The 24,756-nt window shown below is 38.3% G+C and overlaps 1 protein-coding gene across 1 annotated transcript in view; it reads right to left on the bottom strand.

Moving 5' to 3' along the window:
* Nucleotides 1-24,549, bottom strand: part of DCP1A (decapping mRNA 1A) — a 42,305-nt gene extending 17,756 nt beyond the window's left edge. Inside the window, exons 1-4 of the mRNA XM_069561596.1 lie at nucleotides 24,309-24,549; nucleotides 21,670-21,710; nucleotides 19,218-19,345; nucleotides 3,624-3,690 (exon numbers count right to left, since the gene is read on the bottom strand). Of these exons, the coding sequence (XP_069417697.1) occupies nucleotides 3,624-3,690; nucleotides 19,218-19,345; nucleotides 21,670-21,710; nucleotides 24,309-24,443 (371 nt within the window). The 5' untranslated portion in view covers nucleotides 24,444-24,549. The remainder of the gene's footprint in view (nucleotides 1-3,623; nucleotides 3,691-19,217; nucleotides 19,346-21,669; nucleotides 21,711-24,308) is intronic.
* Nucleotides 24,550-24,756: the final 207 nt, after the last annotated feature.

Here is a 24,756-nt window from a genome sequence, read left to right as displayed (position 1 = left end):
CAATGTATTATGCTTCTCCAAGGATGGGTTTAAAGCTTTCTCCAAACTGGGAAGTCCCTGGTGGTCCAGTAGTTAGAACCCCACGCTTTCACTGGCAAGGGCCTGGGGTTCAATCACTGGTGGGGGAACTAAGATCCCACAAACTTAGTGATGCAGCCAAAAACCAAAAAATGCTTATTATTTAATACTCAGTTGTAGGCCACGCCAACCATCAAGGACCGGTCACACAGCCCGTGTCTACCCATCACCTGCTACACTGTCTGGCTTACCCATGCTAGTATTCACCTCTCTCTGACCTGGACTGGATTTGTGATCTTCATTCAAAAGAAAAACATTTCTAATAATCACCACTGTTCATCCACCCAAAGTACTACCTTATAAAACTGCTGAGAGCAGAAACTGGCTGGCGGCATGGAAGGCACACCCAGCTCTGGACTCTAAGGCCTCTTCCAATCACACTCTGGGAAGAACAGCCCTGCCCCTCTCCCTTCCTCTCAAACCCCCAAGTATGCCCCAAGACTATTTGTAAGATCAGGAATAGGGCTCACTTCTATGAGTTCTCCAAATTTTATAGTCTATATATGGGCAAGCATTCAGACTAGGTTTTGTTAAAAACACTTTCTGGCAGACTGAATTTCCTCTTTAGGAGAGGCGACAGTTTCCAAGTTTAGTGAATTTTCAATTTTGCTACTGATCAAAGAGAATTTCCAGATTTGTTTATAGAACAGGTCTAGAAGTTTACCTGTTCTCCTATATATCTTCTCAGTTCTTATTAACAACCTTTTGGAATAAATCAATGTTTTACTTCAAGAATTATTATATTGCAGCTGTAGAAACAGTGGTAGAAAGAACTATATTTAACAGAACAGGCAGTGGCAGGCACTTTTATTTAGATGTACAATATGTCCCAAAGAATTTTACCTGTATCTCTGGCTAACAGAGATGATATTCTGAAATATGTAGCGAAAAGAGGCTGTATGCAGGTAAAGTCAGAGCAAAGAAAGACAAAGATAACCTTTTTATCTTTGGTGACCAGAACGCCATTTATCACAAAGTTAATGTGAACATATTTGGTATTCTCTTCAGCCATAAATAGGCCTGACACTTGAAAACTCACTATCAACAGTTTCATGCAGGCATTTGCTAATCACTTTCAATACCATTGCTTCTAGTAAAACAAGCTGAAAGTTTAAGCAAATGCCCCTCTTTTGGGCATCTCTAGTGAAGGAAACCTGAATGCCCTTCTTTTCCCTTTCTGCTTCCTGTTTCTACTTCCTCATCCTATTTTTATGTTCACTACAGTATTTTCAGATGAACCTTGCTTTATCTTCTGCTTTATGTATGATCTGAAGTCTTGCTTTACGGATACCGCCTACTGATAGAGAATCCAGTTCAAAATGGTTCCTGCAAATAACTGTTAGAGCTGAAAGAGCCAGGGTCTCTCAATTTGGGCCCAAAAGCTCTCAATCTGCAGGAAAAAGTCTATGTATTAACATACTCCAAAATATAGATATTTAAGAAAAATACTGTAAATTTCAGGATAACCAAAAATCAACAAATCTCTGTCTTCTAAGTTATCAAAACCTGCCTCTGCTGTTCCTTTCAAAACTACAGATAGCGGTCATTAAATAAACGGCTTTGTAAAAAGTAGCTTTTATCTTTTTTTTTTTTTAAGAGAAAAGTTCTAAAAAGAAGTCTGGTTGTGGAAAGCCAATGCACTTTCAAATGATTGACACAAGTTCACATGGAACAATGTCCTTGGGGTCACACCTACAGCAAACAAAGCGGGAAGCAGATAAAAACCCAACTGAGACATGTTAGCAGTCCTGGACTAAAATGTGGCCTTAGCCATGCGCACTTCTTTTAAAATGCAAATATAGCTGGAAATGGGATGTGGGCTTGATTATTTATTTATAGTTTAACAGGATTTAGTTTAATATTAGACAAAAGAAAAAGAAAAAAACTGTTTTCTCCCAAACATGTAGGTAAAAATGTTGCAGAAGAGCAAAGGGAATTCTGATTTGATGGAGGGGGAAGAGAGGCCAGCATTTCTGAGGAAATGCAGGCAGAAACTGAAAAGAAAACTTAAATCCACCAGAACTCGCTGCCCACTGCAGCATTCTGTCCAGGGCGTGGTAGTACCTCAGGCCCCTCTAACACCTGTGTCTTAGATCCCCAGAAACCAGAATGGCAGTACCAGCAATACAGAGGGATGGCTTCTGTGGGCCAGTCTGAGAAAGGACAACGACCATCCCTCAGAACATCAATTCAATGAAAATTAGTTTCCAAATTCCAAGATTCTAATTTATAAAAGCTCTCCTGGGACATAACCCATGAGAGGACTGGGGATTCTAAACCTGGAATCTGTGTCAAAAATAAGTTCTCTTAAAGGAAGTAGCCATGGATGCATGTGGGAGTTCTCTATCAGTTACTGAACACAGCTCCACCTGCTACAGTGGAAATCTGGAGAGAACCGAAGTCAGGTGCACTGCAAACGGTGGTGAGGCTGTGCTCTGGACACAGAATACCCTCTGGAGCGAGGCAGCTGGACGGTTCTAACCACATGTTTAACAGTAAGGCTCTGGTTAAATTATGATCTGTCTGCAGAACAGAATACAAAGCAGACATAAATACTACAGAAGACTATTTAATGTCCTGGAAAAATGCTGTGGACGTGAAAAGTCCAATGTACAGTGTAATCTTACTTCTGGAAATGTAAAGAAAAAAAGTGTTGCCTGCCATTCCAGTTCAAGAAGGATCAAGCCTATGGGCCACTGCAGTTACCCATAGAGTACACAGTGAGAGGAGCTCAGGATGGAGAGAAACAGGAAATATTCTGGGCTCTGGATATACTGGCCCGTAGATAATTAAGATGCATATCCAAGGAATAATCTCACTGACTCCAGATTCTTGTATCTTTCCACATATAGGAAAGCACTAAAATCTTCATCATGAGATGTCTGTTTATTACTAGGAGTAATCTTTTGATACTTGACTATACGTTTTTCTCAGCAAAAAAGTTTACCTATCCTTATTTTATTGGCATTCTCTTCTCTAGCTCCCTTGTCTTTGCTTTTATTTTTTTCCAGAAGTATTTTAAAATTCTTGTTACTATTGCTGAGGATCATATTTTAAATTCTTTTTTTCTGATATGACTACACTAAATACCATTTTTTGTTTGATTAGTTTGGTAATAAAGCAGTCTTTAGATGATTCCGATTATGTAAATATTTCTCCTAGATATTCTCCTCTTGGAGGTAGTATCTCTTAAATAATTAGATGAGGCTACCTCCTAGGCTATAGGCCTTAATACAGTCACTTAATAAAAATTAGCTCATAACCTTTTTGTTTTGCATTTTTCTTTCAGTGAACATAAAAAAAATGAATAAAAAACAATCACATCAACCCAAGGTACACGTAAAAAGAGACTGGTGGTAGTAGGATTATTGATAATTTGAGATTTCTTTAAGCTTTTCTGCCTTTTTCCAAACTTTGACAATAAAAGGAAATTGGGGAAAATACATGAGTTAGTGGACTCTGGTAACAAAGAGAAGGGGGAAACATTATTTTTTCATCTGCCATATATCACAAATTAAAATCTATGGTGTAACAGAAATACTTACTCGGCCATGAGTTTGGCTATGCGGTGACAGTCATTCTTGTCATAAAACCAGATACTGTATATTGACACTTGAAAAAAAAAAAAAAAGGAGAAATGAGGTTTCAGAACTTGAGTATATGGCAGTAATATATTATTGCCATAAAATGTCACAGAATTTACCATCAGACCCTCAAACTGTTAACAGTTCCTCTAAAAAAAAAAAGCCTCCCCACAAAATGTTTAATAATAAATTAATAAAGTTGGGCCAGGCAAAGTATACAGATAGTTGGTTTCAGACATCATTATCAGATCTCACTGAGCTTAAGATGACACTAAACTGTAAGATGCATTATTATTTTATGTATTAGCAAGGGAAAAATGCTGCCAATTAAACTAGGAGTTTCCAGGTGGCACATTAGTAGACTCTGCCTGCAATGCAGGACACATAAGAGACTAGTGTTTGATCCCTGGGTCAGGAAGATTCCCTGCCTGGACTAGAAAACGGCAACCCATTCTAGTACTTTTGCCTGGAAAATTCCATGGACAGAGGAGCCTGGCAGGCTACAGTCCACAGGGTCGCGAAGAGTTGGACACGATTCTGCGACTAAGACACACACGACAAACTAAGAAACAACAATGATTGTGTGGAAAGGGAACGGTGTCTTCCATTCCAGTAATAAGGAATGCTGTCCTTCCCTGCTGGCAAGCCATCAGCAGCACCCCCACGGTGAGTGCTGAGAGAAATTCAGGATGGAGACAAACAGGAAACTATGCGCTCTGGATACTATGGCCCTGCTGCTGCTGCTGCTAAGTCGCTTCAGTCGTGTCCGACTCTGGGCGACTCCATAGACGGCAGCCCACCAGGCTCTGCCGTCTAAGATGCCTACCTAAGGAATAATTTCAATGAGCCCAGTCATCTTCCCGCATAGAGAGAAGCACAAAAATCACTAACCTAAAGTATCTGTTTGTTTGTGAATAGCAGTAATATTTCGATGTTTGACTACATGTTTTCAGCAAAAACTTCTGCATGTCCTGGCTCCTCCCTCATCTCTGCACAGCATTCTTCAGAGTTACTTGAGGCTATCCCCGAGGCCTTAGTTCTCAGAAAAGTCTCTGAATAAAATTTAACCTGCAACTTTTAGGTTTTATTTTTCTTCACTTGGTAACTAACTACAAAATGCCTTCCAAATTGACAGTCAAACATGGAGAGAAAATTAGTGAAAACTTCATTAACCCACATTCCAAAACCAAACACCAGAACCTTTGAGTCTCTTGAAATTTACAAATATAAAATTAATGCCATGTTATGGTAAAACAAAGCTTTAAAAACACTCACTCACCCCAGAACCTTCTATGATTAACTCTACTCACACGTGAAATGGATGTGCCCAGGCTGAGCTCCTTCTTTTCCAATCTTTTATTCCCAATATGGTGATCACAGCTAAGAAAGCTCCCCAAAACAGTGGTGAATAATAAACAACAAGGTCCAACTGTATAGCACTATATTCAATATCCTGAGATAAGCCAGGATATATTAAAAACAATAGGATATATAAAAAAGAATATAGAAAAGAATGCATATGTGTATAACTGACTCACTTTGCCAAATAGCAGAAATTAATACAACACTGTATATCAACTATACTTCAATAAAAACATAGAGAAAACCCTGGTGGATGGATAGATGGAACTTTATTATAAAAAATATAAAACTGCTGTAAATACTTCTCAATATATTTTTACTTTTACTTTTTTATACAATTTTAAAGGTTACTTTCCATTTACAGTTACTACAACTTTGGCTAGATAGCCTGTGTTTTACATATAAGTACTTCTTGCATAAGGAGGACCCTTATTGCCAAATTCAGACTTAAACTGAAGAGTAGGGAAAACCACTAGACCATTCAGGTATGACCTAAATCAAATCTCTTATACAGTGGAAGTGAGAAATAGATTTAAGGGACTAGACTAGATCTGATAGACAGAGTGCTGATGAACTATGGATGGAGGTTCATGACACTGTACAGGAGACAGGGATCAAGACCATTCCCAAGAAAAAGAAATGCAAAAAAGCCAAATGGCTTGCTGAAGAGGCCTTACAAATAGCTGTGAAAAGATGAGAAGCAAAAAGCAAAAGAGAAAAGGAAAGATATACCCACTTGAATGCAGAGTTCCAAAGAACAGCAAGGAGAGATAAGAAAGCCTTCCTCAGTGATCAGTGCAAAGAAATAAAAGGAAAACAACAGAATGGGAAAGACTAGAGATCTCTTCAAGAAAATTAGAGATACCAAGGGAACATTTCATGCAAAGATGGGCTCAATAAAGGACAGAAATGGTAGGGACCTAATAGAAGCAGAAGATATTAAGAAGAGGTGGCAAGAATACACAGAAAAGAACTGTACAAAAAAGATCTTCACGACCAAGATAATCACGATGGTGTGATCACTCACCTAGAGGCAGACATCCTGGAATGTGAAGTTAAGCGGGCCTTAGGAAGCATCACTACAAACAAGCTAGTGGAGCTGATGGAATTCCAGTTGAGCTGTTTCACATCCTGAAAGATGATGCTGTGAAAGTGCTGCAGTCAATATGCCAGCAAATTTGGAAAACTGGCAGTGGCCACAGGCCTGGAAAAGGTCAGTTTTCATTCCAATTCCAAAGAAAGGAAAAATGCCAAAGAATGCACAATTTGGACTCATCTCACACGCTAGTAAAGTAATGCTCAAAATTCTCCAAGCCAGGCTTCAACAATACGTGAACTGTGAATTTCCAGATGTTCAAGCTGGTTTTAAAAGAGGCAGAGGAACCAGAGATCAAATCGCCAACATCTGCTGGATCATCAAAAAAACAAGAGAGTTCCAGAAAAACAAATATTTCTGCTTTATTGACTATGCCAAAGCCTTTAACTGTGTGGATCACAATAAACTGTGGAGAATTCTGAAAGAAATGGGAATACCAGAGCATCTGACCTGCCTCTTGAGAAACTTATATGCAGGTCAGGAAGCAACAGTTAGAACTGGACATGGAACAACGGACTGGTTCCAAATTGGAAAAGGAGTACGTCAAGGCTGTATATTGTCACCCTGCTTATTTAACTCATATGCAGAGTACATCATGAGAAACGCTGGGCTGGATGAAGCACAAGCTGGAATCAAGATTGCCAGGAGAAATATCAATAATCTCAGATATGCAAATGATACCACCCTTAAGGCAGAAAGTGAAGAAGAACTAAAGAGCCTCTTGATGAAAGTGAAAGAGGAGAGTGAAAAAGTTGGCTTAAAGCTCAACATTTAGAAAACTAGATCATGGCATCCAGTCCCAACACTTCATGGCAGAAAGATGGGGAAACAGTGGCAGACTTTATTTTGGGGGGGCTCCAAAATCACTGCAGATGGTGACTGCATCCATGAAATTAAAAGACGCTTGCTTACTCCGTGGAAGGAAAGTTACAACCAACCTAGACAGCATATTAAAAAGCAGAGACATTACTCTGCCAACAAAGGTCCGTCTAGTCAAGGCTATGGTTTTTCCAGTAGTCATGTACGGATGTGAGAGTTGGACTATAAAGAAGGCTGAGCGCCGAAGAGTCGATGCTTTTGAACTGTGGTGTTGGAAAAGACTCTTGAGAGTCCCTTGGTCTGCAAGGAGATTCAACAAGTCCATTCTAAAGGAGATAAGTCCTGAGTGTTCACTGGAGGGACGGACGTTGAAGCTGAAACTGCAATACTTTGGCCACCTGATGCGAAGAGCTGACTCAATGGAAAAGACCCTGATGCTGGGAAAGACTGGCAGGAGAAGAACTGGTGACAGAAGATGAGATGGCTGGACGGCACCACCAACTCAATGGACATGAATTTGAATAAACTCCGGATGGTCAGGGAGGCCTGGCATGTTGCACTCTATGGGGTCACAAAGAGTCGGACATAATTGAGTGACTGAACTGAACTGAGACTAGGAATACTGAAAACATCAAAGCAAACACATGGACAGGCATGGCTCATTGCTATCCCAGGCTGCATTCCATTTCATATGACTCTGGCACAAGAAGGGTAGGTATGCTTTTATTTTTTTAAATTAAACTTTCAGTTTTGAAACAATTGTAACTTCATACATATTGTAAAAAAGAAACAGAGACACTGTGTGCCCTTTATTTCTTCCAATAGTAACATTTTGTGAACCTGTAACATAATATCACAGCCAGACTATTGACATGGATACAATCAAGATGCAGAACATCTCTATTGCCATAGAGATCCCCCTTGCCCTTTTATGGCCACACCCATCTCCCTTGGCACCCCTCCCCCATCTCTGACCCCTGGCAAACACTCTGATCTCTTTATTTCCATACTATAATGTTGCCTTTTTGAGAAATGTATTACAAACGGAATCACAGAGGATGCAACTTCTTGAAACTGACTTTTCTGACTCAATGTAACTCTCTGGATATTCATCTACAGTCGTTACTTGCATCAAAAGTTTGCTCCTATTTTTTGCTGAGTAGTATTTCTTGGTCTGGATGTACCAGTTTCTTTGACCATTTATCCACTGAAGGTCATCTGCAGTGTTTCCACTTTGGGGCTATTATGCCTATGTTTGTGTATAGGTTTTTGTGAACCTAAGTTTTCTTTTTTCTGGGTTAAAGGTCCAAAAGTATAGTTACTGAGTCATAGTAATTGCATGTTTAAAAAAAAAACTGTTACACTGTTTTCTAGTTTTATACTCCTGCCAACAACGGATGAGCCATCTAGTCTCTCTGCCTCCTTGCCAGCATTTGCTGTTCTATTTTTAATTTTACGCATTCTGATAGGTGTGTAGTGGTATCTCATGGTGGTTTTAATTTACATTTCCCTAATGGCTAATAATACAGAATGTCTTTTCATGTGCTTGTCATCTATACATCCTCTTTAATCCAATGTCTATTCATATCTTTTGCCCCAATGGATTGTTTTCTAAACTGTTCAGTTGAGAAACCAATTCTTTGTCAGATGTGGTTTGAAAATATTTTCTTTTGTCAATAGCTTTTTTTTTTTTTCATCCTCTTCATAAGACCCTTCTAGAGCAAAAGTTTTAATTCTGATAAAGTCCAATTGATGAGTTATGCCTTGTGTGGATTTCAAGTCTAAAAACTCTTTGCTGACCCCTAGCAAATCGGATTGGGGCTCTGAAAAGACTCCATTTATGGCAATTACACACAATCATCTTTCTCTAAGATGCCTCTTCTGACCTGGCAAAAGAACACACAAAACACAAGAGACCAAATACAAAAGACACCAATTTTTCTCTAATGGACACAAGGATGATACGCAATACATCAGGTTCAGAGAGGAACACACATTTTGAGGGGGCTAAGCAGAGGCATTTAAGGTTCACAGAGGAGTTTGTAAACCAAACTTAGGAAAGAATTCCATATCAATAATCAAAATAAGTCCACCAGAGCTGTCGACTTACTCTGACAAATCTTTACCTAAAGTCCCACTCTCTTTCCTTTGAAGAAATACACTATATTAGATAGAAATAAGATGCACATTTTCCACATTTGTGCATTATCAAATAAACTGCCAAAAAAGAGTCAAACACTTTCAAAGGCATGCTGCAGAAGAAACAGAGATAAGGAGGCCATAATGATAGCTTAATGGGTAAAGGATAAGAGTCGCACTCAATTCTGCCAAAAGCAGACATGCGGAGGTTCAGACACGCATCCAGGAATCAGCTCTGTCTGCCAACATATCAGATGCTCAGTGCATGCAACTGGCAAGGAGGCCCCGGGAGCTGCCACTGAGCCTGTCACGGTCACTGTGAGCAAAGACAGACAAGTTCACCAGATAGCTAAAACCACTGAAGACCTTGTCTCCACACCACAGCTAAGCACTCTTCCCTCAAGGGAACTTACACTCTAAGGCCCAACATCTTCTGCCAACCATCTGCTTGCTAAAACATCCTGAAATAATTCTCCTTGATTAATTATGCCCCAGAGGATTTAGACATTTGGCAATACAGTATAATTTTGCTATAGTAAATAATAATGGCATCGTGTTTTGTAAGTGGCTTTTCTGAAGATGAAAGCAAACTATTCAGTTACTGGACACCCACCACGTATCGTGGCTGTTAACCACTGTCCCAGTTAGTCTCGCTGTCCCTGAAGAGTTAGGGGGTGTGACAGGACATTTAAATACCTTTACGCTGTACTTCTATAAAAAATATCAAAATACAGAAAGGTATATTCAAATCTAACTGTTTCCCTTGCTTCTCAAATGACAGCCCTCTTCTTCTGAACATATGAAAAGCGCAAGTGACAAAGATCAAAGTTGTTGGATTATTTAATGTTGAGAAATTTTCAAAATTTTCAAAAGCTGAAGGGCAAGTCATCTGTTTCCCTGGAGAGTTCTGTTTGAAGATTCAGCAGCCAATTATGATCTGATGTTATACCTCATTCTGCTTCTCATCAGGAGTGGTGTATGGCACACACGAGGTCAAGAAAACCCAAATTAATTTGGAGCCTTTACAAAATCCCTTGAGACCTCTAGCAATCTGGTAAAATGTCACTAAAACAGAGCTGGGGACCACTTTCATGCACATGTTTTTTTGATTCATTTATTAGTTAGATCTGACCTACTTTCTAAAAGGATCTGAGGTGGCTGGAGATTTTTCTCAGTATGCTGCCAAGCTGAAAAGGGGGTTTGATAAGCTTTTGGCAATGGTCTTATGACTTGTAACATTTCTGAAGATGGCACCAACCAAGATCCTCTAGACCAGGAAACAAACACAACAAAATGTACTTTGAACATAACCAGAAATATTCACCCTGGAATAAGGAAGACTCTTCTGATTACAAAAGGACTGTAAGAATAGAATAGATGATGTATACATAAGCATGCTCTGACAAGTGAAAAAACAGATGCTTTGACAGATCATTTCCTTTAAGATAAGAATAAGCCTGGTGGCTCCACAGCAATTAAGGTTGGGAAAGAGACAGAAGAGAAAGTCTCTGGGGTGGAGGTTAGAATACACACATACAGGTGAAAAGTTACAGAGCCAAAGACTGCTGGACCTGGGATTACAACACAACAGTGTGGTAGGTGGCAAACAGGCAGGCGAGGAAATGCTGTGAGTCTGTAAGTAAGGCTGCTAAGTGTACCTGGGTTGGAGCAGCAGCTTAACTTTTGGGAGCCAAAGAGTAGACATGCTTAAATGCCACTGAACACTAACATGGCAGAAAAACAGCCACTTTCTAAAATTTAAATTATGTCTATTTAGTAAACATCGATTAAAAGACTTCTTCCAGGAAATTAAAAATGCTATTCTGCAAGCTCTTCAGTTTATTTTTAAATTTGGTACCCTTCTCTAAATCAAGTCCGAAAATATTTACCAGCAACACCGCTTCCACAGTTCCTTTTAACTGTAATTTTAGTATAGGATTCAGACATAAGAAATGACCACTAAACTTTTTGGGGGACTAGGAAAATAAACCCAAGAATATCACAAGTGATGATTCCTATTTATAAGCTTTTTACTCTGTAATGATGGGTAACCCTGAATAAAACAGTGAGTCACACTCGGATTTCACTTCTGCTTTTAGGATTTATCGTCACTATAGCCGCATAGCGCTTGCCGTGAACAGAGCACACATGGTCAACTTTTAAAATCTTTACAATTAAGATAATAATAATAAATGATAAAAATTGCTTTCACCTGGAAACACTACTGGGGAGAGGTGGGGGAAGCCAGTAATTGGACATAATGAAAAGAATCTGCTTTGGAAATTCTCAACTGTTCACGGACTCAAGTTAACAAGAAGGTACCTGATGGAGGCTCTATTGGAACACTAAGTAGCGACCTACAACAGCTAGGAAGCATTGAAGATTTTTGATATGTCTGACCCAACAGCGTCACCAGATCAACCTTGGCGTCCAAATCACTGTTTTCATGGTGTTTTACCTCTTCAGTCTACGTTATGTGACAACAGCAAGGCTCTTTCTTTATCTCGGCTCAGAAGGCCAGACGAATGCAGCGCCAAAGATTTCTTCCTCTTACGCTGATTGCAGAATCATACCAGCCGCAGAAGCTGCTGCTGATGGGGGAGACTGCCTGTCTCTCTTCAGGCTACGTAAGAAGCAGTGTGTACTGGATTCAAAGATCACAAAGTATGGGCTGTGGAACTTTAGAAACTGTTTATAAAGTCTTCTTTTAGCCTGGTGGTAGAACTCACATTTTTTTGAGTTGTCAAACTGTAAAACTACTCTTGCAAGGAAATTTCCTGTATTGTGCTTTAAGTTTGAAGATTTGCACCAAAATGCCAATAGCCACCTACCATCTCTACTGCTCTTGCCCTTGAACTGAGAAAGGCCAAGCAGAGACCAAGGAAAATACACGTACACACTACAGTATTTCTTCTACTAAGACTTACCATTTGGCAGCTACATTTTCAACGCCATGGAAATGAATCTCCCTGCTTTTTCTAGTGACCTAATTTTAATTAAAAATGCTCTATATCAAGAGACTGATGCTCGATATAAAGGAAAAGTGACAAGTGAAGCGGAAACGAAGGGGTACTTCACACAGATTTTTGGAGGTAAGTTCTTTCAAAATATTCAACTGTAATAAGATTTTTATTTTCAATTGTTCCTGGTGTGGTGATCTGCTGTTGCTGTTAAGCTGGTTACAGGGTGTCTATGCCTTTAGGTCCCCTCTCTCCTCACATTAAACTTCATTCTGTCCTTAGACAAACGTGTGATGGTGGTTTTAGCCAAAAGAGAAGTGATTATTTTACTCTGTGTGCATGTTAGACTTGACATCTCATAATTAAGTCACAAGTACATATACATATATATACAACAAATCCCAGGTTACCATGTTAACCCTGAAAGATACCCACAGAAATGAAAATGAAAGTACCCGACACTGATCTTGGGGGAAAGCACCTTCTAAGAGAAACATACTTAGTGAGATTTTGTTGTTTATAGCCAGGGCTCACCAAATGCTTGAAGGAATAGTGGATAATATGAAGCACGATTTCCTTTCTATGGCGATAAGTGTTCCTGTGGTAAGATCAGAAATGTGAAGATCCTATAGTTACTTTTTCAGAGGCCCGTTGCTATATGGATGACTACTTTAGTACCACTTACTGAACTGGAGAAAACATTCTTCTCAGCATTCTTTTTAGATGAGATGGAAGAGATTTTAAAACTACTGACCCAATTATTTCATTGAATCCATTTACTCCAAAGTTTTGTTACACTGTCTTTTTCCAGGAAATTGTCTAATATAATCCAAATTTTAAACTTCTAGGCAGAAAGTTCTTTACAGTGGTTTCTTATTCTCTATCCTTAGTTGCTATATATATATATATATACACACACACACATATATATACATATATATATAGTATATGTTATTCCTAATATTGCCGTTTATGTCTCTCTTTTTGCTGTTGGATCAATCAGGTCATAGGGGAGAGCTTTTGTTTTGTTGATAATTTTAATAAAAATTCTATACATACTTGAAAAAAATGCAAATCCTTGAAGTGCTAGAAGCAGGGTTTTTTCCTTTGTCCATTAGGCCAAGTCTAACTGTATTTAACTGTATGGGTTACATATCCCATAGCCTTACTAAATTATCTCCCTTATCTGTCAATTACTGAGGTGGTCTGTTTCTATTTCCCACTGTGACTATGGATTTTAAACATTTGATGTGTAATGCTGACAAATACAAGGTACGTATCAGTTCAGAACTGTTTTTTCTTGTAGGTGATTTACTTCTTTTGTCATTATGGGATAACTTTTATTCCTGATGTTTCCTACCTCAGATTCTATGACCTGTGATCAACACAGCTACCTCAGTCTTGTTTGGCTAATAGTTACCTGACATATATCATCCTCTTCTTTTACTTTCAACTTTTCCTGGCTTTGGAGTTTTAAGCTTTTTGAAACCAGCATTATTGGCAGATTCTGTATCTTTATCCAATCTCAGAATCTCTTTTAACTGTCAAGCATAGTTCACTTAACATTTGTTTTACTTACTGGTTTATTTATTTCTGCCATTTTATTAGAACTGGGCTATTTCCCATAGTTTCTATTTACTTTTATCCTATCTCAATTTGTACCGGTTTAAAATTAAGACATCCTACTTCTGTTCTGCAGTAATTACCCTGAATCTTTTGATCAAAGCATAGCTTGACTTACAAGTCTACTGGTCATCAATTTATTTACCCTCACCTCAGTCTTCGTAATATTTTGGTTTGGAAAGTTTTTATCTTATATTATTGCTGTCTAGTATTTTTGTTTTACCTTTTTAATACCTCTACTCAAGCTAGGCATTTTATTTCTTTATACAGTCAATGCTTATTTTGTTTTACTGTTGCTTAAACCTAATTACTTCTGTATTCAATTTTCTTCTTTCTGAACTATAGCCTTTAGAGCAGCACTGGTAAAAATAAATTAACTAAACTAAATTAAGAACTTATTTAGTTAAAAACATAGTTGTACTAGGCACATTTCAAGGATTCAATAGTTACCATATAGTACTGCTTTGGAAGGGCATATGACAAAGGTCTGCTGGAGTTAACTTATGTTTTTGTTGAAAATTGTCTTAGTTTGCTCTCTTCAATTACTAAATTGATGGTTAATTGTTTTTTCCTTTAGTACTTGAAAATAAAATTCCTTTGTCTTCTAAACTCAGTAGCTGCAGTTAAATATGCTGTCAGTCTAACTGACGCTCTTCCTAAATAATAAAATCTCAAGAAGCTTTGGCTGCTTACGTCTTTGCCTTTGATCCAGGTCTGTATTTATTTTGTCATGTGTCCAAGTCTGTGTTTATTTCTATTTATTTTGCTTGGGGCCTTATTTTATTGTCTAAATCCGAGACACATGTCTTTCATGCATTCTGGAAAATTCTCAGTTATAATCTCCTCAAATATTCCCTCTTAAAAAAAAAAAACCCTCTACATATTTTATCATTCTGAAATTCTTCTCTGTCATATGTTAAACCTTCTAAGACTTTCCAACCCTTTGCTCTCTGTCAAATTTTCCATTTTTCCCCTTTCTGGACTGCATCCTGGATAATTTCCTCAGATGTCTCTTCCAGGTACCCAATTCTCTTTGCAGTCTTTATAAATTAACTGTTAAATCAGGTAGAGAGTTTACTTCAACAACTAAATTTTAATTTCTTAAAGTTTTACTTAGCTATTTTTCAAATCTACCTGTCACTTTATTTTATAATCTATATCTGATATTCCTATCCATTAAAGTCTCTAACTGATCATATCGTTAACCAAAATTTCTGGGAAGGGCTGGCTGTTTGTTTTACCATAAGCTTTACCGACTGTGAATTATGTCTTTGTATATATTGTAATTTTTGGACCATGAGGCTTACCAGTAAGATCCTGGGGCAATTTTAATTAAGAATATTCTCTCCAAAAAAGTTTTGCATTTGCTTTTGCCAAGTGTTCTAGAGCATTCAATAGGTGAGAATCAATTTTATGTTAATTTTTTGGCCTGGGTAAGAAATTATACCAAATGAATATTATAACTTGAACCTCAAATCTGAAATATGAGAGAGGCCTCTGGCTACAATTTTTAGGGGGGAAATCTTCCCTCTAATTCACAGCACAGATTGAGGTAGATAAGCTTGCCTGTCATCTCCCTACATTGATGGGCTGATGTCTTCCTAATTTACTAATATACAACTCATTAGGGGACCTGGATAATAAAGTCTTTAAGATCTTTCACTAATAAGACCACTTGGTTTAAGTCCAAGATAGAGACACAGTCTATAATATTTTAATTTGTAAGTGCCTGATAAATTATCTTTACATATATGATGCTTTCTTAAGATAAGCAGGTCAGATCAGTGGTTTAAGTGATTTATCCAAAGTTACAGTTGGGAAAATGGCAAAGCCAAGAATAGAATTCTTTTCTGCAAATTAAATTCCACAGCAAAGAGTGTTACCATGGCAAACCCAACCTCAGGGATATCTTCTGCAGCCCTTGCATCTAGAAATCATTTGTAAATTTTAAAAAGAAATGATTAAATGAGAGGCAGACAAATCTAAAGCTGCCCAAGTATGTTTCTGCATGGATCTATGCTTCAGAACTCTGGTGTCCAATATGGTAGCCACTAGTCTCATATGGCTACTGAAATGCAGATTGATTAAATAAACTTTAAATATCTGTTTTTTCTTGGCTGCACCAGCCACATTTTAAGTGTTCCACAGTCACATGTGGCTGACCGATGACTGCTATACGAGACAGCATCGATACAGAGCATTTCCATCATCACGGAGTTCCACAGACAGCACTGCTCTAGAGAGTGGACTGATGAAATAAGTTATTTTACTGTTGTAGCAAAGTAGAAAGAACATTTGTTTTGAAGCTCAAGAGACCTAGATTTGACTTCTGCCTGTTACTTATAAACTTTGTTGACTCTTGAGCAAGTTTCTGAACTTCTCTGGGACTCTTGTTTCCTCATCTTTAAGTGGGGAATCAGAAATAAGGCGCTGGGAATATAATTTTCGCTTAGTAACTACAGAATCTGCAGTCTCCTCAACCCTTATTGGGGTCTTGTGGCTGGCAAAAGGTATAAAGATAAACTATTTCCAAAAGGTGCAAGAGAATCACCAAAGCTAAACTTTTGGCAGGTTTTGCAAGCATTTCCTTTGTAAGCTTTTAGCTTTCTCTTGGGATGGTGGGGTGGGGTGTTAAAGAAAAACTAGGGAATTCCTGGCAGTCCAGTGGTTAGGACCCTGTGATCTCACTGCTGTGGGTCTGAATTTCGTCCTTGACGGGAGAACTAAGATGCCACAAGCCACTCAGTGCATGGCCCCCTCCCCACCAAAAAAGTTAGAACTGGAAAAAGTTATAGCTCAATATTCTATTAACTCTAAAAACTGATTTAAGAGGAAGAGGCTGGATCTGGGGGTGTAGCTGGAATACAATGGGTCAGGTGTCTTGGTGGTATTTCCCACGAGAAATGACAGAACAGCTACAGAGGCTGTATAATTACCTGTATACACATCAGACACTAATTAACTTTTTATTTAAAGAGCAAATCCCTGAACAATTCAGTAGCTTGCTGATCTGACAAGACTACTTGATACTTTCAAGACTAGGGAGACAAAACATACTCAGCAGAGGCTTTAACACTCTCAAAACCACTTTATGCTTCCCTGTCACTTCTCCCCAGTACAGAAAGGCCTCTAAATACTTGGCCCAAGCTCTTCTTCTAGACTATTTCTAATATATCCACAGTATTGTTCTTGACCTTTTCAGGCTTTTCTCTGGCCTAAAAACAAACTGATGTGATCTTGAATATCTAATCAGCAATACCAGAAACTGTTAGGCCCTTAAGAAATAATTCAGTGCCTCAATTAACAGAGAAGCAGAATGATCTAGGTTAAGTGAGTCTTATGTTTAACTAAGGAAACCTTTGTTTCAACCTTTTGTTGAAAATCTTTCTACAATAAAAAGCATTAGAGCACTGTCCCCCTCAAGAATATTCTAATTAACATAAGAAACACTTCTGATGATTTAAGGTCTTATCATTACCGCAAATCAATCTATGACACTATAGTGTGGTAAAACTTATAGTACTGATCCCAAGTAACACATAAATTTGCTAGATTTTCACAAAATAAAACATTAGCCTTTTTTCTTTACAATTTGCTTTCATTTCTTCCATACACGGACTATAGAAATATTTACAGATATTTTAGGCTCTGATTGATTACATTTTGGTTAATCAACACTAGAAGTCAACTATACTCCAATAAAAATTAATTTAAAAAACTTTTTGGTTAATCATGGTTTACTTTTATTTGTGTTATCTTACACTTCAACTTCATAGATAACTTTACTTGTTCAATACAATTTATTTCAGGCTTATGCTAAATGGTAATTAAGTCCATGGGCCTCTGATAATTTTTCCTACTGACTACTTTACTCAGAGAGGGCAATGGCACCCCACTCCAGTACTCTTGCCTGGAAAATCCCATGGATGGAGGAGCCTGGGAGGCTGCAGTCCATGGGGTCGCTAAGAGTCAGACACGACTGAGCGACTTCACTTTCACTTTTCACCTTCATGCATTGGAGAAGGAAATGGCAACCCATTCCAGTGTTCTTGCCTGGAGAATCCCAGGGATAGGGGAGCCTGGTGGGCTGCCATCTCTGGGGTCGCAGAGAGTCAGACATGAGTGAAGCGACTTGGCAGCAGCAGTAGCAGACTACTTTACTAATCAAACTTATATTAGAGGCAATAGCTAGATTAAGTTTTCAGGTAATAAAAAGCAGAATTAACCCAATATTCCTTAAATAAAAAATTGGATCTGTGCTGTTTTGCAGACTTTCCCCTTTAACAGAATAGTCAGCATAAAGAAAACAGCTATTTGAAGTAATTCTTATTTTGTTAATAACAGTTTAAATAAATCCATCCATTCAAACTAAGACAGAGAATTATCTGGACAAATTGTTTACTGAAAAGTCAAGAGATAGATTTTATTTTGCTTAAAAGTGAGCTAGGGAGAAGAATTTGGGGCTTTCAGTTTCAACAGAGATCTGTCACTTCTCGTTCAGGGAGTGAAAAGATGCATACTTTCTAGTAGTTTTTTAAAAAAACATTTTATATTGAAGACATTCCCCCAATACTAGTTACCTCTCACTCAAGTGAAATTCAGACTTTTAGGTTTTAAGTTAGAAGCCAAGCCTCTCCAGCAGTCTCCTCAGATGATGGCTGCAGCACAGTCCCCTTCCCAGCATAACCAGGGCTGATACTGCTACCACCAAGGCCAGACAAATCGTCTGTCTTCTGTTCCCAAACACCCATACCTCCAATTCCCATGTTGAAATACAAGAACCAGGTGTACTTTTTAGTATTTACTTCTTAAAAAGGCCACTCTGGCTTTGCTGACTACACCCAACCATTTTTCGTGTCTTAAAATACCTGAAAGGACCCTGGACTAGGAAGCAGCAAAAAGGTTACAATCCTCTCTCTCCAACCAAGCAACTGCCATTCACCTGAGTCTCAGCTGACTTAATGGCCTGTCTACCCTAAAAGTTATTATGCTATTGACGTTAAAGTATAATAGCTCTTGGCCCAGAGCTTGTACCCAACACTCAACTAAATAAACAGACTGAAAAATAACACAATCAGGGCAAAGACAGTCCTTTCTTTGTGCACAGAAATATTAGTATCTGTCTTTAAGTTCTTTTGCTCAGTGACATCAGTTCAGTTCAGTTCAGTTCAGTCGCTCAGTCGTGTGCGACTCTTTGCAACCCCTTGAATCACAGCACGCCAGGCGTGGGCAGCCAATAACACATATTACAACAAAAACAAAGGGTGAAATTTATTTTCACAGAACAAATAGTAGGAAAATAATGTAATATAATTATACAGAATAATATAGTTAACTATTACTAAAATAATAAGTTACTGTATACAAAGAGTGTTTCAATTTTAGAAGTTCAATTCAAAAGCGCTGATCTTAGCAAGAGACACACTTATAACCACAAGAGTATAGACCATAGTTTTTATTGTACCCTGAATTTCCAAGAATACTGTGCTGACAGAAACTAAAGTCACTCAATTAAGCAGCAAACACATGAACTATAATTAACAGATAGATACTCACAACTTGCATTTCTATACAGAAGAAATGGTTCATGGAGCTGAAATTCCAAATCTTTATTCACTGGTTCAACTAGATTGTGCATATTCAGTCGATTCACAATGGTGAAACCATGGTAAGGTGAAGCTGACCTTAGATTTAATAGAAGAAAATAAAAAGAAGTCATTAAATTTGCTGAAATATTATCTACTCTTTCAGTTCAGTTCAGTCGCTTAGTCATGTCCGACTCTGAGACCCCATGAATCGCAGCACGCCAGGCTTCCCTGTCCATCACTAACTTTAGTTTCATTTTAAAGAATGAATGGAATATTGCATTATATAATATTATTAGCACTTAAAATCATAAACAAAAAATTTAAGTCAGATCATACCCCTCCCTCTCTCAGGAGCTTTCAAGGACTGTCCCTCAGAATAAAGGCCAAGGTCCTAACTAAGGCCACCCACCCAAGGCCTTAAGTGATATGTGCCCCCCTGACTTCAACTCCTGTGCCTCTTCCCTGTTCTTCCTGCTCCAGCCACACTGGACTCCTTACCATTCTTCCTATAGGTATGTTTCTACCTAAAGACCTCTGTCTGGGCTACTTGCCCAGAGTCTACAGTTATCTCATTTCCCGCAAGCCTCTGTTCAAATGTCCCATTCTCACTGAGGCCTGCTACACAACTACCCTTTTCAATGCTACCAAGCTCAATACCTCTAACCCTTCTCTCTCTTTTTCCATATCACAATTTTTTGTATTTATCATCCTTCTCCACTAAACTCTACCATGCAAATAGGATTCTTGTTTTTTTCAGATAAGTACCAAGAGAGACATATAGTAGATATTTAGTGAATATATGCTCAATAAAAATATCGTTTATTTTAAATATGGTACAGGACTGGTTACAATAATTATTGTCCACCATCACAATGATTTTGCTTGTATCAAATGGGAGAGCTATGGAAAGACTTGAGCAAGTAAGAAAATGTTTCGAATCCTACAAGAAACATCTTTGGTTCCCATGTCAGAGTGATCCAGCACACAATCCTTTAGGTACTTCTCATTTGTATATGAAGTATTTCTCTGTGTACATGGGAAAGGTTTTAGAATTCTATTATACAGATTAGGAAACAAGCTTAGGATGATTCAGGCCTGCACCCAAAGTCACACAAATAATAACCAGGATTCAGCTTTTAGGTTTTCTGATTCCAAATCCATGCTTCTTCTATGCTAAGGTCTCTCCAAAGGGACATTCTGACACCTGGTATATATTTATCCATTTCATCCATAACATGTTCTCACATTTCCCAAATAGAGTCTCTCTGGTCTCCTTTTATTGGAATCAATACAAGTGGAAGCTTCCAAAAATTTTATTAAATCAAGTCAGTCACTAAACTAAATTTCATTTTCTGTAATTGGTGAATCCACACTGTTACAATAAAGCCAGGAAAGTGCTTCCCAACTACCAAGGTTCTAATAACAGTTGAAGAGCTTCTAGAGATTTATATTGGTAATGAATATTACCAGGTAAAAGATAAAGGTCTTTTTTTTTTTAAAAAGGAGAAAGATGAGTAACAGGGAACAAAATGTCAACAAGAAAGAGTAACATTAAAGCACTTAAAAGGAAGAAAAAAATCAGTGTTTTTTAGACAAGATCTCAAAGGTACACAAGACAATTTAGAAGAATATTTGACAAATTCTTGTTACAATCCATAAATAATTTACCACACACACACACACACACACACACACACACGAAAAGAACCAGGTATCAGTAATCCTGCTGAGTTTCCTAAGCTTTAAAAACCAAGAAAAGGCATCTATCTCAATCAGAGTGAGAGTTAAGAGGGATCCAGGAAAACGAGAAACTTCAATGACTAACATACCCTTGTCAATTGCCTTTAGGCCAAGAAAGTTGCCAAACAAAACCAAACCTGCAATTCACAAACCAATCATGTTTACGACAATTAATTCTCAGAAAAGTTGAAAGTTAAAAATGTGCAGTTATGAGTAGTCCAGGCTTTCTAAAGGACTCTCAAACTAAAAATACCTATTACTAGACACTGTACACAACTCAAAACTTTTGGGTAGCTGGAATGTGGAAAGAACCAGAGTCTTAGAAGATAACCTTTTAGTTCAGTAATCACAGAATAGTTAGCTCCTGTATTATATTTTTCTCAGTTACATATCTGTTTTCCTAATATGGGGAAAAGGAAAAAGGCATCTGTTTTAGATTCATTCATTACTACAAAATGTTTTCTATTTTGCTAGGTTCCTAAATAAGTTCTGTTTGATTCTGAATCACAGGAACTATCAAAGAAGGGACATTACTTGGTTAAGATTTCACAGCAAGAGATGGATGAATACTTGGAAGGGTCAATCAGGAAGTTCCAAAGACAATACAATAGGGCTGAATCACTCTACATGACAATGTTCACCATCAAATTAAAAAAATAATAAGTTTTTAAAAAGCTTACCTTCGATATACAAATAAGGTCCCTTCTATATCGGTCTTCTCCTGTAACAGACAATGAGTCAATTAGTTTTTTCCCCCATAATCTAACCCCAAGTTGTCCCAGTGGAGACGTCATGTTTAAGATTAACTTATTTATTTTAAAATTAATTACTCTGAACAGGTCAAGCCTCTCTCTACAAACTACTGTTACCAGTTTCTTTTGTATCCTTTTTAGTCTATCGATGCATGTTAATTGATATGCAATGTTCTATCCAGCAACATGCCTGTATCTACAGTAACTTTTCTTTTCTTTTTTAAAATTTAAAGGAGAAAAAAATCTAGAATTAGCTTTCATTTTTTAAAACTAAAATGTTTTAGCCAAATTTCTTAATTTTAAAGCCAAAGTCTGTATACAGTCATTACTTCACCTTTAAAGTTTATCAAAGTTAGTAGGAGAAAAAAAAGAAATTTTATCTTACAGGACACTGTTTCATCATTTGGGAGATTCCGGCATATTTTCCTGAGTAGCAAATTTTGTAGTTAGTGAAGAACTACTGTCAAACACAATTAGTTTGTTACTCTTAGACCTTTGTTGAAGAATCATGAGTACTGAAATTCTACTTAGTATAATTTGTATAGGTCTTACAAATAATTTAAAACTTTTTTTTCGCTTAAAGTAAACGTTTTGATTAAGAAAGTACAACTCATCATCTTTCATTTGCTGTGACAAGAGTGTATTTAGGTTTTAAACCGTTAAAATGTTTTTTTTTTTTTTAAATTAGTCTACAATTCACAGGCCAGATAGGATCTAAATAGTTTAATGCAGTCAGCAAACTATTAACAAACTTAAATGTTAGTCATATAGAATTGAATTTGGTGGGACGAAAAAAAGAACTTTAAAAGAAATTTACCATCTTGATTTCTAACTTAAACATTATCATGGAATTTTTCCTTATGTATTTCTTGCCTTTCAAACTTTATTAATATAATAAATTGGTAATCAATTGCTTCACAATGAAAGAAAATTTACCCAAATAAACAACTGTGTAAAGTTACAAATCACTGCCATGATACAAATGAATAACGGCAGCTTAGTTTTCAATTCAGGTTATTTCAGCTTGTATTTCATTCAGCTTGTATTTAAAGAAGAATGGCACAATTAAAATTCCAAAATATTGGAAGTCTGTGACAAACTAGAAATAAAAGCTTATAGTAATAAGCCCATGCCCCAAATATTCACCATTTGTCTGCAATCCACACTCCAAAAATGTGTATGTACAGCAAGAAAAGAAAAATGGTCCAAAACAATTTAAACTAAAGCAATATCTAATAAAACAGTCACACTTAAAAAAAAAAATCTATAATTTTGTTCTGTGTGGCTTGCCATACCTCCTCCTATTCCAGGAGGTGAAGGAAAGACGATACAAAGTAAAGCAAGATGACTCTGAAAACTCTCTGCATCTGATTTAACTGTTTATAAATGCGAAATGATTTTTCACAAAATTAATGATTAAATATAACCCATGTATCTGCATTATGTTGTAAAGAATATATTATGATAATAATCTTTGTTTTGTTAGTACAAGGACTTCAATTCTTATTGAAACGTGAATGTGAATCATTTATTAATTCAATCCAACAAACATTTACAGACTATTTTTAAAATAAAGCCTATATAGCTAAATGAGTTAATCAAGAAGATTCATATTTTTAAGGGAAATGATGTTACGTTTATTTATATTTTATTTAGCCACTTGCGTGGCTTGTTAGATCTTAGTTCTCCGACTAAGGATCGAACTCTTGCCCCCTGCAGTTGAAGCGGGGAGTTCTAACCACTGGATCGCCAGGGAAGTCTCGAAATTCTGACATGTAAACAACAACCGAAGCTTCAAAGCGGCTAACAAATCAGTGAACTAACTGAATGTAACTTTTCGCAACCTCTCTCGTGCAAAAAAAGGCAAAAAGTACTTAAGTCTGATGCGCGTATTCAGAGGTGACATCACCAGCAGCATAGCTGAAAACACGAGGTCTCTTGTCCAAAGGTTTCAAGGTAACAAAATTAACATGCAAGCCCTTTTCCTAAGTGCCTTGAAATCTTTTCCAAACTCTGGAAACACAGTGTAGTTTGATAAATGCGGGACGTATCCCCACCCTCTCGCCTTTCCAAGAACTGAAACTAATTGGATTTCAAGCTTTAAATCCTAATAACCTCTGCGAAGGGGGTTCTGATTTATCTATCTGTTGGGGGGAGAGGAGTGTTTACTTTATAGATTATGTATACATAATTTATCTAACAACTCTCAAAGCTTCAGACAATCTTACAGGCGTCTTTCTGACTCCATCGGTCTCAAATCCTCCAACACACCTGCAAATAAGGCAGGTCGCCCACATCCTCGAACTGGACCCCTGGGGACTAATCCTTCTTCAACCCTCCCCTCTATCAGCTTTCCCCCCGGATGTTTGGACCTACTTCCCTCTCTCCTCTCACCCAATCCCCAGCGGCGCCGACACCTCTCAGGCGCCGGCCAGGCTCTCCTCCAGTCCCTGGCCTCGCCTCCGCCACCCTGGCCTCCCGCATCGCCCCCTACCCAGGTCGGTCGGCGCGGCCCCTTTAAGAGACGGCGGCCGGGAGAGCGACTTCAGCCGCCTGGCTGCACTCACCCACTGGTTGGCCTTGGGGCAGAAGGTGTACAGTGCGACCTGGCCCGTGAGGTCTGCGATGCTGGTGATGTAGGGGTCGTGTTGCTTCAGGGCCGCTAGGCTCATCTCTTGCCCAGCTCGACTCAGCGACTCCATCTTGAATTCTGGAGCCGAGCCCCTCTGGCGGGGCGGAGTCGAGGACAGGAAGGTGCCATGGAGGCAAAGTTCCCCCAGCTGCGTCAGCGCCCTCAATTTCCGCCTCTCCACCGGGCCTCGCGGCCGGGCGGTACTGCAGCTATTATGCTCCGCTGAACCTACGCCCGGGGCACCGGGTTCCGGTGTCGTCAGGTCCCAGTGGACTAAGGTTCGAGGTGGCGTCCGCCGCCGCGTGGCGGAGCAGAAAGGCCTGGGCGCAGGTTCTTCTTTTCCGCGGGCTGAAAGGTACCGGCGCTCTGAACAAGGCTGCTCT

This window comes from Ovis canadensis, chromosome 19 (genome assembly GCF_042477335.2).
Source record: "Ovis canadensis isolate MfBH-ARS-UI-01 breed Bighorn chromosome 19, ARS-UI_OviCan_v2, whole genome shotgun sequence".
In the NCBI taxonomy this organism is placed as follows: Eukaryota; Metazoa; Chordata; class Mammalia; order Artiodactyla; family Bovidae; genus Ovis; species Ovis canadensis.
This window is presented reverse-complemented; position numbering and strand designations above follow the sequence as displayed.